This window comes from Lycorma delicatula, chromosome 5 (genome assembly GCF_047948215.1).
Source record: "Lycorma delicatula isolate Av1 chromosome 5, ASM4794821v1, whole genome shotgun sequence".
NCBI lineage: Eukaryota > Metazoa > Arthropoda > Insecta > Hemiptera > Fulgoridae > Lycorma > Lycorma delicatula.
Genome location: NC_134459.1, coordinates 79,734,763 through 79,754,528, shown reverse-complemented (window position 1 = coordinate 79,754,528; position 19,766 = coordinate 79,734,763). Strand labels below are relative to the sequence as shown.

Here is a 19,766-nt window from a genome sequence, read left to right as displayed (position 1 = left end):
CATTTTTTTTTGATAATTCTACAGATCACCAAATCACTGATTAATAAATAACTTTTCTCTAATATCTAAGTGAGTTCTCTAATATCTTGTCTTTTTATATGTTCTTAAACTACAGGATTGAATCTTATCCCATCCAAGCCTTGATGAAGCTTGCCAGAAATATGCCAATTCCCCTTGTCACCTGGAGTGCAGAACCTGAGTCTACTCCAGGTTTTTCTTTTGAAGACATATCTCTATGGCTCTTCCACTTTCCATCATTGGGAAGATCATCTTCTGTCTTCAAAACGTTGGCTCTTTTAAACCTGTAGCTCTAGGCTCTGGTCCTTTAACTGGGTGCTACATAGACACAGGTTTATAACTCCTCCCTTACCTCTTGAATGATGGGACTGGTTTGTGGCAATGTTTGTATGTTTTATTACTTACAATAATTCTGGTTTTCTGTACTTAAGAATTGCAGTTTATTTATTAGTATCTATTAAAAACAATTATACATCAGCACTTAAATTTGTTTTTCTTTCTCTTTTTACTTTCCCGACTAGCGCTGTACTACAGCTTTAGAAGGGAAAGTACTGTAATTGATCCAATTTGGGCATATGCAGTTTTCACCAAATCTTGACGTTTTGATGCCTAAGGAACCCAAAAACCAGATGGAAATTTTCCAGATGTTTCGTATATATGTGTGTATGTTTGGTGTTGCCCTCTAAACCACCTTATATTTTCAGCACTACTAGACTGATTTTGGCCAAACTTGGTCAGATTACTTCTATATATGGGGCATTGATGCCATTCAATTTTCAACTTAAAAGGTCAAGGGGGTGAGGCTTTAGAGCAAGGTCACCCTCAGTATCTCAAGATTTCACCTAATTAAGGTCTTATTTTTCTTAGGCACATTTGTTAACAATTAAAAAATAATATTTTCAAAATCGCACCCCCACTCCAAAAAATGGTTTAAATAAACTAAAGTGCCTATATTGCATCAGAAGTACCCCACAAGGAGCATTAGTATACCACTGATGTACAGCTGCTATAGTCATCTACTATGTTGTGATGTAGTGACATCACAATTATTCTATTTAAATTCAATTCTATTTCAATTATTTTTATTTAATTCTACTGCTCACCCACTGGTGAGCAGTAGAATTAAATAAAATGTATAATATTTAAAGTGGCCACTAGTATCACCCATGCAAATGAAATACGGTTTGCATGAACATTTTAGTTAGAATCATTGAATTAAACATAAAGTGATTAATATTTTAAATTGTTATGTGTGTATAAGCTGTACATCAGAAAAAAATTGTGTGACTGGAAAATCTTACAACTGTGTTGTCAGCTTTTAAATTCTTTTTTTTAATACATGTTTTTAGGTTTACTTGAAGAATGTAACATTAATATTTACCTGAGTGCCTTATCCATTTAAAACATTAAATGTACAGTTAAATTTTAAATATTTTTATGAAACTGTATAAAGTGTTATTCAAAATTTTCCTTTTTTATGCCTTACCTATTGTTTATTTGTTTAAAATTATCTTTATTTTTCATTATACCTTTTTTAAAATAGGTTTTATTTGGAAATGTGTATTTTTTATTTAATAGTTTATTTTTGTTAAAAGAAGTTTCTGGATTTAAAAATAAATTATTTTTAATACAATAAATATGCAAATACAGTGCCTAAGATGCAGCTTAAAAAATGCCTTAATGTTTTCTGAAGTATAATATTGAATTAAAATGTTGTATTTGTTTATAATTTATGAACTGAATATGTTGAATATTAACTCAGAATATTTAAATTATATTATTTTTAAGAAATATTTTTTTTATATAAATTATGTAACTTAGTATTCATGTAATGTAATAGCTTCGAAGTTAACCATATGCAGTTTTAAACAAACATTTTTTCTAAAAAGAACATTTTTTCCCTAGAAGATTTACATGCTGACAGTATTTGTTATTTTTCAGCCGAATTAAAAAAATATCAAATTTGGTCAATTTTTATGCATTTTTTAAGTCTTTCTGTTTTCCAAATGGTATATTTATGATATTTTGTTGATGGAGGAAGTTTGACTGATAATCTTGATTAAATTTTTCCTTCATAATGCGAGTAGATAATTTTTTTGAATGAAAAATTACTTTGTCTTCATAGATAGTTTAAACATAATTGTCATGGTTAGCTTAGTATTTCATTATTACAGTATTATGATACATAGTTAATGTCATATTCAAAATATTTTTAAATAAAAATTCAAGAAAATCAGATATGAAACTTCGGGTAATACAATGTGTTAAAATTCTTGTTGACAGAGAACATTTGCTCACTCTCAGTACCAGACCCTACGCAGTCCACTCTATTCATTTTCTCATTAAAAATTTTTCTGTTTTACACCTGTTATTTCTTGAAAATTGCTTTCATAAGCAGAATTTTTTACGAGTATCCGTGTTTTAAGTAAATGTTAAATAAAACTAAAAATATTAAATAACTTAATCTGCAGATCTAACTAAAATGAGTTTTTCTTCCTTTACATGAAGTAGTGGGAATCTTAAAATTTTGTTTTGAAATTGTGGTAGTGTTTAAATATAATTAAGCTTATAAGAATTGGCCGATTGGTGTTTCTTATTAGTTTTGGTTTTTTTCTTTGATGCATATTGAATGTTAGGTAGTTCTGTTTTATAATGAGTATTTTTGTATTCATAATCAGTATCAACTACTGGAAGAGGTATATAACCTTGAAATAGCTGAAAGATATATGTACATTAAAAAAACATTTGTTTCTGAATTCATATTCAATATTTATTCATGCCAATAAATTTAAATCCATTGAATGTGATTTAACTAATTAAATATATTAACTAATTAATATATAAAAAAATTAAAAATTCCTATCAGTAAAGATTATGTAAAAAAAAATTCCTTGTAATGGAAAAATGTTCTATTGTAAGTGAACAACATTAATAAATTTTAATCTAGGTAAGGAGAAATGGAAGTAATACAATAAAAATAAAAAAAAAGATTCAAAAATTATCTTTTTCTAGACAGATTGTTAGCAAGTGCTTTAAATTTCATTTATATAAAAAATTATTCTTTTTTAGTTTTGTAGATCCATGATTTTTTTCACATTAAAACAAAACTACAATCAGTAACAATTGAAATCATTTAGGGCAAAATATAAGTTCACTGATGAAGATCTTTTGATTTCTAAACAATTTTCTCTTTTGTGACCTACAACATTTTAGAATAACACATCACTCTGTAACCCAGAAGGATACTGTCCAATTTTCAATTCATAGGATCAGGAAATTAAAAGATTTATTCAAGTGCGAGTTAGTGATTTTACATATATGCAAAATATTGCACAAAAAAAAATTAATGAGCTCTCTGTGTAATACATGCATTAAGTTTATATGCATTAATAGAAAATTGTTAACAGGACAGTATGATGCTTGAAGAGGTGAACAGATAGCAATTTTAGGAATGGTCAGCTGTAAGCTTTTTTTTTTGTTTTTTTTTTTTTAATAATTTTGGCAGTCATATTTGATCCATATTGTGCAATAGAGATTGTTTTCAGGGCTTAGGGAAAATATACTTTACAAAAGACGTATAAAAAAATTATATCTCATTAATAATTTTCTTAAAACTGTAGTTGCTAAAAATAGGTATGTACACCAAAATTTTAACAAAGTGTTAATAAAGATGTTAAGAATATATACTGCAGTTGCCATATAAGTAACGTCTGCAAATATCTTTGGAGGTTGATATATCATATATGTATCCAATGAGCAAAAAGTATATATATATATATATATATATATATATATATATATATTCTTGAAAGTTTATATTTTAGATTGTGCAAGAATTACAGTGATATATCTGCTAATTTCATTGGTTTAGACTAGCAATTCCTAAATGTTTTTGTACCAGGCCTGTCTCTTAGAGCAAATATTTATTAATTTTCCCTCCCTATAGTTTGTTTGTATACTATATAGGTAGTCTCATCTTTTTTTTTGTCTAATACAATTATATGTCAATTTTACTACAAAGAAGTCATTTTGATATTTTTCTGGTAAGAACACAAATGTTTTAAATCATGCTCATTATAAACTATTGCTTCTTAATTTCAGGAATCATCAGTGCTTAAGCAAGTAAGTAGTGTATTACAAGGAGAAAAATTAGATGCAGTAATATGCGTAGCAGGTGGTTGGGCTGGTGGAAATGCTGCATCTAAAGGTATTTCAACATTTATCATCTTTTTTTAAATCCTTTCTGTATATCCGGAATTGTGATGTAATATTAATTGCCTTCAGATAATTAAAAATCAATTTTAACATCTGATTAAATTACTTGCTCAAGTAGTTTGGTGTAAAAATGAGAGTATCCAGCTCTAAATAGTATCCAAAATCAAAAGTTTCTTAGCTTAGGTCAGTGCTCGTAGAACATTTTTAATTTACAGTAGTGTTAAAATTGTATCATTCTCTGAGTAAAAAAAATGTTATTTTTTAAATTATTATATTCATTTTTAATTAACTAGTTTATTTATGAAATGAAGTATAAGTATAATATAATCAGTTATACCAAATATTTATATATTTGATAATTTTGTGTAGAACTATTAATTATATTAAAAAAAAAAAAAAATGTATTTTAAACTATTTTCTTTAATTTTTTTTGCTTGACAAATTGCATTCCCAGTAAGTAAACCATAAATGACAGTTTGTGCAAGAAGTTGGTTTGGAACCTTGCTTGAAATTTAAAAAAAAAAACTTGTTGCACTACAATAGTTTTCCACATTTTATTCTTACATTTTGTCACTTATCCATCTTTTGCAGCAAATCAAGCAAGACCCTTACCCCTAGTATCAGTTTGTTGTCCATCCTTTCCTGTATTATCATCATTCATAATAAAATTTATAAAATAAATTACTCTGGATTTATAAATAAATCAAACTAATTTAAGTCAAACTGATTAATTTTTTATTATAGTACTTAGAAAATTCAAAACAATATCTTAATTTTTTAGTTAGGTAACATGAAAAAAATAAATTGCTAAAAGTTTTGTTTTTGCCCTTTTTTCAATTTCAAAAATCACCTGTAAAACATATCAACTTCGAACAGTACTAAGTAGCTTATAGTAGAAGGTAACTTAAAAAACACGAAGAAGAAGTTTCAATAAGTATTTGATATGAGCAAAATATTTCTGATGAATTTATTATCATAAAAATTTGTTTTAATGTATATTTATTGCAAATTTGGGAAGAGTGCTCTTTAAAGAACTCTATGGTAAATTGTAATTAAAAATAAAGTAGTCAGAAATATGGAGTCACATGCTGTGCAGCAGATATTGTTGTGCCATTTCTATGAAACTGCTGAATGTTTGGGATTAACAAATAAACAGTGCCATTCAAAAGAGGTGAAGATCTTTTATGGCTAATTCACAAAAAATGTTTGCTGGAATGGCTTCAAATTTAACACCCAACACACACACATATTCCTTATAAAAAGTATTGAAAAATCGATGTTATTATCCGATTAATTTTTAAATGAAGAGCACCTGAGCAATTAAATATATAAAAAAATAAATAAAACTATTTTTTATCAAGGAGGTTGACATTTATGATTTAAGTTAAGTTGTAGAAAAGATTTCAGTTATGGTTAAAGTAATGTAATCCTGCAAAATTTTATTAAAATTTGTTTGATAATTTCATGCATAATTGCAGAAGAAATACATGGATTAAAAGTTTGGACACATAAAACAATAATGGTTACACTTCATGAAGATGTCCTTTTGCTTCAGTTTTGTATAAATGTCCTTGATGTAGTGAACTGTATATTTTTTTGTAAATAATTAAATGAAATTTTATAAAAAAAAAATGTTACACATATTTTCATTTAATTTTATCTTAATTGATATTTAGCAAATCAGTTTAATGACATTATTTAGATGGTTATAATTATATATGATAAAAAAATGCTTTTGTCATTCTAAATAGGATGGTGACATTCTTTTTTTTTTAATATTTTACGATAATAGTTTTATTAGATTTTAGATTAATATCATTAATTTTTTCTACTGTTTAGTTTTTAAATATTTGTCTGTACTTTCCTTTAGCTGGATTCTTTAATTATCTGTGTAAATTTGAATGTCAAATAGTTAACAATTCTGCTAGTTAAGTTTAATTTTTAATCATATTAAATGATGTAATTACTCTCAGTTGCCTTGTACTTGGTAAAATTTGCAATTTTTGGATTAGAATACTTCTGTTGTGCTGCTGCTGTTCTCCTTTTCTTCTCATCATCTGTATTTTAACACTTTTATAAATATGTATGGGTAGTGCTGTAATTGGTAGTTGCTTTTTTAAGGAAGGTTAAAAGATCAAAATTCTATTAGTTGTCTTTTGTTATTGTTGTAATAATAATTTGTACAGTCTTGTTTGGTGACCCTGGATTTTAATGCAGCTATTGACTGTTACTATAAGTAAAAACAGTTTTGATATAGCTGCATTTCATTAGAGCTGAATTAAGTTTTACCTGAGTCTCCCAGATTATCATTCAAATCAATTAATCAATTATACTTCAAACTAAGAAAGTATTAAGAAGTAAAAAAGAATTCAATTAAAACTTGAAAAATTTTAATTTTAAATAAAATGTGAATTTCAGTATATTTTATATAATGGTATTATTTTTTATAATTTTTACTGTGAAAAATTGTATCTTATTGTGGTGTGTTTTATTATTCAATATATATATTCTGAGTATCATTCATGTTACTACATGGAAAAACTTTAATTTAAATTTTATTTTATCTAAGCATAAGGTAGTGGTTGATTTCTTGCAAAATGTTGTCCTTTTTAGTGAAATTAGAAAAAAAACCAGGAGATTGTGTTTGCCTCTTATAGTGAAAAAATGTAATTCTAAAGAAAGTTTATTGTTGCTTTTGTATGCCTTCCTTGCTTCTCTTTCTTGCCTTTTACTTTCAGATTTTAAACAAAAATCATTTCTGTTAAGAGATATTTCTAATGATTTATTGTTATAGTCTATTTTCCATTTAATCTATATGGAAACATTTACTTATGAAACTGCAATTTTTTTTTCATAGCTTAATTCATGTTATTTTAAATCATTCATTTTCATTTATTTTTATAGTCGCATCTACACTTAGTCATTAGTGACTTTAATCAGTGTAATGTATTCATTTGTTTTCACATTTTTGTTTTGATTACGTGGGCGAGTAAAAAAGTATCTATACTTTTCGTTCAACAGTTTATTTACACAAAGGTAGAGGAATTTAACAAGTACATCGTTTTTCTACATAATCACCTCCCTTGTCAATGCACTTGGTGCAGCAGTCTACAAGTTTGTATTTTACTTTCAAGAAGAATGTTTTTGGTTAGTCTCAAAGCTTCTTTTGCACCACTTTCTATACATCTTAAGTTTGTGGAAAATCAGTGACCTCTCAAAGCAAAGCATCCTTGAGCTGCTCAAACAGATGAAAGTCTGAGGGAGCAGGATCTGGGCTGTAGGGAGGATGTTCAAGTAACTCAAAATTCAACTTGATGGTTTGAATACGTTTGAGCTTGTGTTCTGCAGTAAGCTGTCCTTGGTACCCATTGTGCACAGACTACAGAAACTGAGCGTGTTGTGGAAATTTTCAATCCACCAAAAAACACTTTTATGTGATAAAGCACTGTCCCTGTACTGTGATAAATGTTTATGATGAATTTCAGCCCCTTTCACGCCCTTTGACCAGAGAAATCAGATCTCTGCTCTTTGTTCCTCTTTGGTGCAAAGTGCTAGCGGAGCAGACATGTTTACATTGAAATATTGTAAATGTAATATAAAATTTGGAATCCAAATGACGCAATCAGGATCAAATTTTTCTCACATGATCATAGCCGTACCAACTCTAAGCATGCATGTGCAGAAGGCAGTATGACAAACTTAGGCAAGAGTGTAGATATTTTTTTACTTGCTCTTATACATCAAGGAATTTATTTCAATGTTTATAGCAATTAATTTTGAATTCCATACAACTTAAGGTTAATTGTTTCTATTTTTGTCAAATCTAATTGCAACAATTTGAAATTTTATCTTTTAAGAAAATAATAATTTTATTATGCTTTACTAATTTTCTGATTGAACAAATATTTCATCTAAAAAAAAATCAGTACTACCATAGAATATTCATTTCAGAATGTCTATAAATTTATAATTTTGCATTTAATTAGCTTTATTTGTATTTTATTCATTTTTCCCCTACAGACTTTGTAAAGAATAGTGATCTCATGTGGAAACAGAGTGTTTGGAGTTCTGTAATAGCAGCTTCAGTTGCAGCTCATCATCTCAAGGAGGGTGGATTGATCTCATTACCAGGAGCTAAGCCAGCTTTAGGACCTACCCCTGGTAAAATAAGTGTTGTATCTTTATTATTGTGTCTTACCCTGCTAAGAATGTTGCAAAGTTGTTCCATTTCCTATTTTATTTCTTAATTTGGTATACATTAAAATATTTTTCTCTAACCAGTTATTGTCGTTTTGTTTTTATTTTAATGTTGTTTGTAGCAGTTTTTTTAATAGGAATGGTATAATTTTATAATGTTTGCTATTGTATATTATATTTTTCTATTCTTGAACTTAAATACAAATAAAAAGTTTACATTTCTAATTTCAGTTGTTCAAAAAAAAAAGATGCTATTTGAAGTACCTTCGACTGATGCTCTATGAATCAAAAAGCTGCAACATCTTGATTAGTTTAATTACCACATTACTCTAAGTATAGAAGCGTATATTAATCAAGTATTTTCTCCATTCACCTGTTATGATCTTTGTTTTTGAAAATCGAAAGAGGGGTGTTGGAGTCAAAATTCAACTGTTTTGTTATTAGCCAAGTGCTCCTGAGCATCTTTGATTATTTTTTAATACAGTAAAAAGTTTTTGAAGGTGGTTTAATCTAGTGAGTAAGGAGGGTGGGCAGCTCTATTTGTGCTGTTGGTAAAAAATTGTTGGGTATTGAGAGCATTGTAAATCAATTTATTATCATGATAAAGTAAGTTAGCTGTTTTTGCCAAAGGGTGGCAATTCCTTCCTGTGGTGTTTACATTCAGTCATTGCAAAACATTACATGTGGAATACACTGTAGCTAACTTCCTTTTTCTTTTTTCTGTTTAGCCTCTGGAACCACCGTAAGATATTACTTCAGAGCATGAATGAAGATGATATATATGTACAAATGTAAATGAAGTGTAGTCTTGTACAGTCTCAGTTCAACCATTCCTGAGATGTGTGGTTAATTAAACTGAGCCACCAAAGAACACCAGAATCCACATTCTAGTACTCAAATCTGTATAAAAGTAATTGACTTTACTAGGATTTGAACACCTTAGAATTCTCTACTTCTAATCACTTTAGCTAAATGGAATAAATTTTTTATATGGTTGATTAGGAGAAAATTATAATTTTGCTTTTGACATTGCTCTTCATCTATTTGGCGTTTTTAGATATTGATGATCTGAATTGATTTTTCTTCTAGGATGATCATTGATCTGTCTCATGATTTGTTAGTTAGCTCTAATTTTTTGTTTATATTATTGTTTCCCAAATTTATTTGGGCGATCATCCTTTTTCAGATAAAAAATTAATCAGCACCCCTCTGAAAATTACCGTTTTTAAGAAAAGAAATAGAAAGATGTAACAAATTTTGGTTATTTTATTCATCTATATTTCTACATTTGTTGTACAGTATAATAACAAAGGTTGTTGTAAATAGAACATATTGAAACTTAAAATTATATAATTATTTATTGAAGTTGGCCATTGTAACATTTGCATTACACACAGAAAATAATAAAAATGAATAAATACAAAGAATATTAACATAGGATAATGTTAAAATAAAAGATACCAGTAACATTAAAAGTAATTCTAATAAGAAGGAATTACGAGGTTTGTTCAGGAAATAACCAAACCTTTTTAAATACGCGTCAATGGAGATATTTAGTGACATGCTATTTAGTTAAATACTTACATGATATTTAGTTTTCATGTTATTGTTATTTGAGTACAATGAGTTTAAGATTTGTAGCAATTTTTGTAATGTGCGATTTTCAAGAGCAATGATACTATGTAAAATTTTGCTTGAAGCTGTGGAAAACTTTCACAGAAATGTTTCAACTTCTGAAACAAGCTTACAGAGATAATGCTCTGGATCAAACGCAACATTACGATGGTTTTTACGATTTAAAATTGGTTGTTAGTCAATTGAAGATGACCCTCAGCTAGGAAGGCCTTCGAATTTAACAGATGACACCCATGTTCAGAAAATCACGATCTGGTGCATGCAAATCGCTGATTGATTGTCAGAGAACTTGCAGTAGAGGTTAGAATCTCAATTGGATCATGCCATGACATTTTGACTGAAAAATTGAACATTCATCAAGCTGTAGCAAAGTTTGTTCCTCGTTTGATGACTGAACAACAGAAAGAACATAGAGTGGATATTTTGTTGGCAACTTCTTGAACAAGCCAATGATGATGAAACATTCATGCAAAGGATGATAACAGGAGACGAAAGCTAAGTTTATGGCTATGACATTTAGAGAAAATTTCAATCATCACAATGGATTGGTAAAGGATCTCCACATCCTAAGAAAGCATGTCAGTATTGATCCATTGCCAAAGTGATGCTCTGTTTTCTTTTGTGATTTTAATGGAATTGGTGCATTTTGAATTCTTCCCTCAAGGTGAAAATAAACCGGGTGTACTATCAAAGTGTTTTACAACAGTTATGTGAAAAAAATCTGCAAAAAGAGACTAGAGTTGTGGCAAGACAACTAACTCATGGTTCCTTCACCATGACAATGCGCCCGCACACTCAGCTTTGTCAATTCGTCAGTTTTGTGCCAAAAATTAAATGACTGTCGTCACTTAGTCTCCCTACTCACCAGACCTGGCTCCTTTTGATTTTTTCTTATTTATGAAATTAAAATCATTGATGAAAGGACGCGGTTTTGAGTCTATTAATGACATTAAAGCAAATTTGTCACAGAGTTTAAAGGCTATTTCAAAAGAAGCTATCCAGGATTGCTTTGTGAAGTGGAAATAGTGCTGGGAAAAAGTGTGGATAGAGGAGGGGAGATCTTTGAAGGAGACAAGGACCAATAATCTGTAAAATTAATAATAAAGATTAAAAATATAAAGTTTGGTTATTTTTTGAACAGACCTTGTAGAACTTGTTGGTATTTGTATGCTGCTATATGAATTTATTAATATTCAGTTCTAACTTTGTCAGTATCATTCTAACTTTGTCAGTATCTCACAATTAGTTATTTGTATTCAGTTTCTGTTTTTAGTCAACAGATTTGTGACTGTATTGAACTTACGCTCCACTAAATATTTTGAAGGAAATTCAGTTAAAAAGTTTTCTTTTTATGTTATAGTCCAATCCAGGATAAATTGTAGGTATCTTTTGCTGTTGAGTCTGAAATATTGATAGTCATCTTTGAATTAAGATTTCTCATTTGTTGGTTCTGTCATTTATAATTGTTACTTTGGAAATTCTTCTGTATTAGTGCTTAAAAAGGGATCACAAATCCAATCAGGTATGTTCATACTAAGAATATCTTCAAATTGTTGGTTGAAGTCAGAAGTGAAAGCCCCCAAGTGCTGACAGTAAATTTTAAGCTTTTGTCATGTTTTTCTATTTCTGATAAGTTATCAGAATGGTTAAAGTTTCCATATCCTAAATTTTGTTTACATAGAGGACTCACAAACCAGAAGTAACAATTTTTATTTAAGTTCAGCTTATCAACTTGGAACTCTAGATTTGTTTCTTTTAACAAGTCTGTCAAATAAACTTTTTCATTAATGGAAACAGTCAAGTTAGTTCATAAAGCAATACAATGATTTTCTGGATACTGTAGTTCAGATTTAGTAAGTTTATAAAGTCGATCTAAACCTTGCGATAACCAGTGAACTTCTGTATGAAGTACTGTAATTTTATTATTTTCAATATAAAATTGTTTAAACAATCTTTCATTCAATGAATTGTTTCTGATTTTGTTCATTAGTTTGTTATCCAATCAAAAACCAAGAAATTTATGATAAAAATATCATAAATATGATTTATATGATAGTGAGTATGGCTACACTATCATCTTTAACACTATCAGTGATGATAGTGTAGCCGTACTATCATCACTGGAGTACCATCATAAACAACTGATAACATATTACTCATGGGGATTTCTTTTTCTTTAAAAATCATTTCTAACATCATAGATAATTGGGGTGAAAACTATCATATTTAAAATAAGTGAGATACCTCAGTGCAGCAGTAAATCATGTGTTAGGTGATGCAAAAAAGTAGAAATTCAAGGAATTTGCTAGGTAGCATAATGTTCTGTAACACAAGCTCTATTAGTTGGGATTAACCTCTCTTGTCACATTTAGAAATAATTACATAGTTCGTAATATTATTTATTTCTACTACATTATAAATATATATTATTATCAGTGTCTGAACATTTTTATGATTATTATATCAGGTATGATTGGTTATGGAATGGCAAAAGCAGCTGTACATCAGTTGACAAAATCATTGGCAGGTGAAAACAGTGGACTTCCTGCAAGGTCACTGTCAGTAGCTATTCTTCCTGTAACTCTGGATACTCCAATGAATAGAAAGTGGATGGCAGATGCTGATAAATCAACATGGACACCATTAGAATTTGTTGCCGAGTAAGTTTAACATATATTTTAAATTGTCTTACAGCAATTTTATCTGTTAAGTGTTTTAGCATGTCTTTATAATTAGTGTAATTACTTATTTAATTATAATGAATGATAAATTTTGATGGAATCTACTCATTGCTTCAGCAAAAAAAAACCATAAAAACTAATAACTTGGCAGAATAATAGAGATTGTATGAGCCTCCGCTGAGTTACCTTATCACGTTTTTTTGTGGGGTTGAAGTTTTAATGAAAAAGATAACCTTCACTGAAACAAATCATGCCAAATTTTCTCTTTTCACTTGTTCACATTTTTTATGTGTAATTTTACCTGCTGACTTACAGCATACAGTTTGTATTACTTGTTGTTTTAATGTAATTCTTACTAATTTTATAATTCTCACATTCTGCTTAGTAGTACTTGGTCATAGTGCTGTGAATTCCTTTCCATTTCTAATTTGCAGCTTTGTGGCAGACTCATTTTCTTCTTTGTTTTTATCATCCTTATTTATTTAACTGATCAGTTGGCAATTGCTTCCAAGCAAATGTCAGGACACTAAATGTCAATTATTAATTGTTTCTGAAAACATTCCAAGATCGTTTTCATTTCTCCACATACATGAACTTTATAGTTTCAACTTTTATTTATGAAGACATCCTTTATTCTGTTCCATTCTCCGCTTCAACACCAACAAGAAGTCTGCAAAAAAATTAAATGCCCATCCCCTTATGATAAATTCTACAACTGATCTTGCCATAATTTGTAATTAAAGGAACTAAGGACCTTTCTTGTTGACCTACCAGCCTTCAAGATCTGTTCAATTTATTTTAATAAATTGTAAATAGAATAAGGATGATAATATTAAAGTAGTTACATTTAAAGTGTTTACTGTTGTTTAACATTTAAAGTTAAAAAAAATGATTCATTTAAATTATTGAATACATGTTTTTTTCATTGTTATGTACTGAGTGGAATTCTTTTATAAAATTTGAAACAAATAATGGGAAATGTGTGTTATTTTTGGTTAAGTCATTCACCATAGTGATTGGAGTTAATGAAACTTTAAAAGAGCTGAGATTATGAAAAAAAGATTCTTATTTTATTAATAACTACAAAACAACAAAAATGTATATATGAATTTGTATGTCGTTTTTATATTATTGTAAATATATACACAGGTTGTATAACCTTTGTTGCTGGTAAAATTTACTGGTATTTTATCTGATTAAAATGATTTAAAAAAGCTGATGTGGACACCACATGACTTCCTTGTACGCCTATTAAATTACATAAACACTTTTTTTTTAAATGAAAAGTACATAAAATTTTATTTCATTAATAACTTGTGATATTTTCTCTTTTTTTTATTGAATTATTTGTAAAAAAAATTTACAATGAGAGGTTAATAATTATTAATAAATCAATATATTTAAATAAAAAAAAAAAAAAGTAAAAAAAAGGAGATGAAGTCAGATTTGAACTGATATGCCTTCCCCTAAGATCCAAATATTTCATTAATTAAAATTTTATTTGGCTATACTGGTAACTGTGGAACCAGTGAAAATAAGTACCACATACAATGTATGTCGTTGAACAGAGAGGGCTTATTACGGCAGTTAAGAAAAAGTCCAAAATTCTATTTTTTTGGATTTTGGGCTTTTTTGGACACTTTTGGTTCAGTTGATTGCAATCAAAAGAGGAGATGCATAACTAGATCTTACAACAGTCCTAAATCTAAAATTTCAACATCCTACAGCTAAATCATTTTTGATTTATGCCAAGGTACATGTGTACAGATGTCATGCTGAAACTAGTCAAAATGGATTCAGGGATGGTCAAAATGGATATATCCATTAAAATCTGAAAACCAAAATTTGTCATTAACTCAATACTTCCTTTAGTTCGTATAAGGAAGTAAAAAAGTTCATATAAGTTTATAACCTATTTTGTTTTTAAATTACGAAAACTTTTTTTTAAGATAATTGTGAATAATTTTACTCCACCAGTAAATTGAGACCAGAAAGATGAGAAGAGAAATAAGTAACATTAGAAAATTTCTTTTGTTTTCTAACATTTAATAATCATTTTAAAGAAGTTAAATTTATAAAAACTAAAATTTACTGTAGAAATTTGTAATAGATCAATAAATATTTTAGACATAAAAATAAATTTTAATGGAAACAGTAAAAAACAGTTCTAGAGTTTTTAGAAAATCAACTCATTGTAATAAAAATAAATCATATTAGATCAATGTAGAACCAAAGTAGATTATAATACAAAACAAATATCCTTAGTTTCACAAAAATAAATAAACTTATTGAATTTCAATATACAAAACAATTATATCCAAGAATTAAAACAGATTATATTTAGAGCAAACCAAAATGGATATGATATTCTTAGCGGACAGAAATGCAAAACGCATTAAAAAGAATACAAAAGATATAGATTCCCTTTTAATAATGTATGAAAAAAAACAAGAAGAAAAAACCTAGGGAATAGATTGTAATAAAATAGGGTAGTTAGTCTAAAATATAGGGTGTTTGGGCTAAATATTGGGTGTTATCCAAAGGTAATGGACCTATATTTAGAAAACCAGTCATCATAATCTCTTAAACATAGACTCAATAGACAACAAGTTTCTCCAAGATTTGTTCTGTATACTTTCAGGGTCAGTAGAAGTGTAGATACATGTGCAGGTAAGCCAACTCTCATTGCAGTTGTAGTCTCTTTCATTTTTTATTACTGATTAGTGATTTTCATCACAACTCCCAATTTGACAATTGTGTCTACTAACTTTCCTCCTGTACATATGAAACGTTGCTTCATTACTAAAAAGCAACATAATAAGATAATTTTCAGCATGATGCATTACCTCTGCAGCAAACTAATTTTCATATATAAATATCAATTGTAGGGGGTGATCATTTGATTTAATGTGATGGAGTTGTAATTTGGACATTCACAGATGGAGCTGCTTATGAATAGTGTTGTGAACAATGGAACGAGGAAGTTGCAGTGTGTAACTACTCCGCCTAATTAACTTTTCAGGACTGGTAGTGAATGCATTGTGTACAAGATCCAAGGTCTCATTGATAAACTGAAACTTTTGGATGATTTCCAGTTTATTAAAAATTAAATAAAATTACAGTAAGATAAATTTAACATTAGTGACGTTTATAAATTGTTTTTTGTCTTCAGTCATTTGACTGGTTTGATGCAGCTCTCCAAGATTCCCTATCTAGTGCTAGTCGTTTCATTTCGGTATACCCCCTACATCCTACATTCCTAACAATTTGTTTTACATATTCCAAACATTGCCTGCCTGCACAATTTTTTCCTTCTGCCTGACCCTCTAATACTCCAGGATGCGTTAATATGTGGCCTATAAGTCTGTCTCTTCTTTTAACTATATTTTTTCCAAATGCTTCTTTCTTCATCGATTTTCCGCAACACCTCTTCACTTTATCTATCCATCTGATTTTTAACATTCTCCTATAGCACCACATTTCAAAAGCTTCTGTTTTCTTCACAGGTACTCCGATTGTTCAAGTTTCACTTCCATATAAAGCCACGCTCCAAACGTATACTTTAAAAAATCTTTTCCGGACATTTAAATTAATTTTTTGATGTAAACAAATTATATTTCTGACTGAAAGCTCATTCCGCCTGTGCTATTCGGCATTTTATATCGCTCCTGCTTTGTCCATCTTGTAATTCTACTTCCCAAATAACAAAATTCTTCTACCTCCATAATCTTTTCTCTTCCTATTTTCACATTCAGTGGTCCATCTTCATTATTTCTATTACATTTCTTTACTTTTGTTTTGTTGTTGTTTATTTTCATGCAGTACTTCTTGTGTAGGACTTCATCCATGCTGTTCATTGTTTCTTTTAAATCCTTTTTACTCTCAGCTAGAATTACTATATCATCAGTAAATAGTAGCATCTTTATATTTTCACCTTGTACTGCTACTCCAGATCTAAATTGTTCTTTAACATCATTAACTGCTAGTTCTATGTAAAGATTAAAAAGTAATGGAGATAGGGAACATCCTTGTCAGACTCCTTTTCTTATTATGGCTTCTTTCTTATGTTCTTCAATTATTACTGTTGCTGTTTGGTTCCTGTAAATGTTAGCAATCATTCTTCTATCTCTGTATTTGAACCCAATTTTTTTTAAATGCTGAACATTTTATTCCAGTCTACGTTTTCGAATGCCTTTTCTAGGTCTATATAAATGCCAAGTATGTTAGTTTGTTTTTCTTTAATCTTCCTTCTACTATTAATCTGAGGCCTAAAATTGCTTCCCTTGTCCCTACTTTTCCTGAAACCAAATTGGTCTTCTCCTAACACTTCTTCCACTCTCCACTCAATTCTTCCACTCTCCACTCAATTCTTCTGTATAGAATTCTAGTTAAGGTTTTTGATGTACGACTAGTTAAACGTTCTGTATTCTTCACATTTATCTGCCCCTGCTTTCTTTGGTATCATGACTACAACACTCTTTTTAAAGTCTGACGGAACTTCCCCTTTTTCATAAATATTACACACCAGTTTGTATAATCTATCTAACGTTTCCTCACCTGCACTGTGCAGTAATTCTACAGGTATTCCGTCTATTCCAGGAGCCGTTCTGCCATTCAAATCGTTTAATGCTCTCTTAAATTCAGATCTCAGTATTGTTTCTCCTCTTTCATTCTCTTCGACTTCCTCTATAACACCATTTTCTAATTCATTTCCTCCGTATAACTCTTCAATATATTCCACCCACCTATCGACTTTGCCTTTCGTATTATAAATCAGTATACCATCTTTGTTTAACACATTATTAGATTTTGATTTATGTACCCCAAAATTTTCCTGTATGCTCCATCTATTTTACCAATGTTCATTTCTCTTTCCACTTCTGAACACTTTTCTTTAATCCACTCTTCTTTCGTTAGTTTGCACTTCCTGTTTATAGTTCCATTTACTTTCTTCATCACTAGCATTCTTATATTTTCTACGTTGATCCATCAGCTGCAATATATCGTCTGAAATCCAAGGTTTTCTACCAGTTCTCTTTGTTCCACCGAAGTTCCCTTCTGCTGATTTAAGAATTTCTTTTTTAACATTCTCCCATTCTTTTACATTTTCTTTTTTACTCAGACCTCTTGCGATACCCTCCTCAAAAATCTTTACCTCTTCTTCATTAAGCTTCTCTAAATTCCACTGATTCATCTGACACCTTTTCTTTGGGTTTTAAACCCCAATCTACATTTCATTATCACTAAATTATGGTCACTATCTATATCTGCTCCAGGGTAAGTTTTGCAGTCTACGAGTTGATTTCTAAATCTTTGCTTAACAGTGATATAATCTATCTCTTACCTTGCTGTATTACCTGGATTTTTCCATGTGTATATTCTTCTATTATGATTTTTAAACTGGATGTTGGCAATTACTAAATTATAATTTGTGCAAAACTCTATAAGTCGTCCTCCTCTTTCATTCCTTTTGCCCAGCCCGTATTCACCCTCTATATTTCCTTGCTTGCATTCCAATCTCCAACTATTATTAAATTTTCATCTCTTTTATCAATTGACTTTCATCAATTTCTTCGTATACACACTCTACATCATGGGCGCTTAGATGTTAACAATCGTTGGTTTAGGTTTCAGTTTTATCCTTATTACAATGATTCTATCGCTATGCATTTTGAAATACTCTACTCTCTTCCCTAACTTCTTGTTCATTATGAAACCTACTCCTGCTTGCCCATTATTTAAAATTAACTTTAAACAAATATATATTGATAAAACAAACAGGTTCTTTTTACAAAACGTTTTAGACCATTTAAAAATAAAAGACTTTTCAAATGTTGCTGATCATCTCATTATGTAAGGGAATATAATAATAATTATAGTATAAATAAATAATACTATTAATAAAATTGAATATTAATAAAAATATATTTACACATATAAATGTAAATGCACACTTGTTGGAATAAACAGGTAAATTTTTAACATGGACTCCTGTTTTAATACTAGCTTAACTGTAATCACTGTTTAATTAATCATAACAACTATTATAGTACATGCAGTGATACAACAATGGTTAAGCATTACCTGATGTAGAATTTTTTAACGTATGATGAATCCATAATTCATTATCACATATGTTTATTAGTTTATATCACGCTTCCCATTTACGTGATTTTATTAATCATTATATGTAATTATGTGTTTTGACCTAAAATTTGAATTTATTTTAAGGTGTTTACTATTTATTTATTATATTATTTATCATTTCTAGCTTGTTTTTCCGTTGGAGTAAAGGTGAAGATCGTCCTCCAAATGGCAGTTTGGTGCATCTAGTAACAAAAAATAATGTTACTGATTTGGTATTTGTCTAATTAGGATAATATCATATAAATAACTATCCTTCCATAATGACACGATATAATCAGAATATGTTGTGGTCCATAAGTAAAGCTAAAACAATAATAATAAACAATAATTGTAATAATATGACCCTTGTGTTATTTTACATAGTATTGTTCTAAATAAAAAAGAAAGACAACACCACAGTTTATGTTGTATTATTTTTTAAAGATTTATTTTTGCTATATATGTATATTATGTTATAAAAATAAAATAAAAATATATATATTTGCTTGTTTAAATATAACAGAAGAGTGACTTTTTTAACCACATTTATTTTAAAACATCCTTTTACCACAACCCTTTTTAAACACTTTAACCCCCTTGATGGATTTTGTCAATTATAATTGATGAAGTTAAATGTATCAAAAATGTTTCTATAAATTATGGTCAATGGTTATATCTTATTTTGAACTGCTTATATCTTGTGACTTTTTTTGTTTTTAAATTTGGCTGTCATAAAATAATATAAATTTATTATTTGGTGATTCAAGTGAGTGTAAAGATATGCTTTTGGTACACTCTGAAAAGATGAAGATATTATTTACACTTCAAATGGTCCTGGGGTCTATTAAAGAATATATATTCCCAGATACACAACTATAAATTGTTTATCTCCAA

At 29.0% G+C, this 19,766-nt stretch overlaps 1 protein-coding gene across 1 annotated transcript in view; it reads left to right on the top strand.

Annotated features, from left to right (window-relative positions):
* The window catches only part of Dhpr (dihydropteridine reductase), a 40,932-nt gene extending 21,535 nt beyond the window's left edge, over positions 1-19,397 (top strand). The window contains exons 4-7 of the mRNA XM_075366441.1: positions 4,120-4,225; positions 8,254-8,394; positions 12,533-12,725; positions 19,018-19,397. Of these exons, the coding sequence (XP_075222556.1) occupies positions 4,120-4,225; positions 8,254-8,394; positions 12,533-12,725; positions 19,018-19,117 (540 nt within the window). The 3' untranslated portion in view covers positions 19,118-19,397. The remainder of the gene's footprint in view (positions 1-4,119; positions 4,226-8,253; positions 8,395-12,532; positions 12,726-19,017) is intronic.
* The last annotated feature ends 369 nt before the right edge of the window (positions 19,398-19,766 follow it).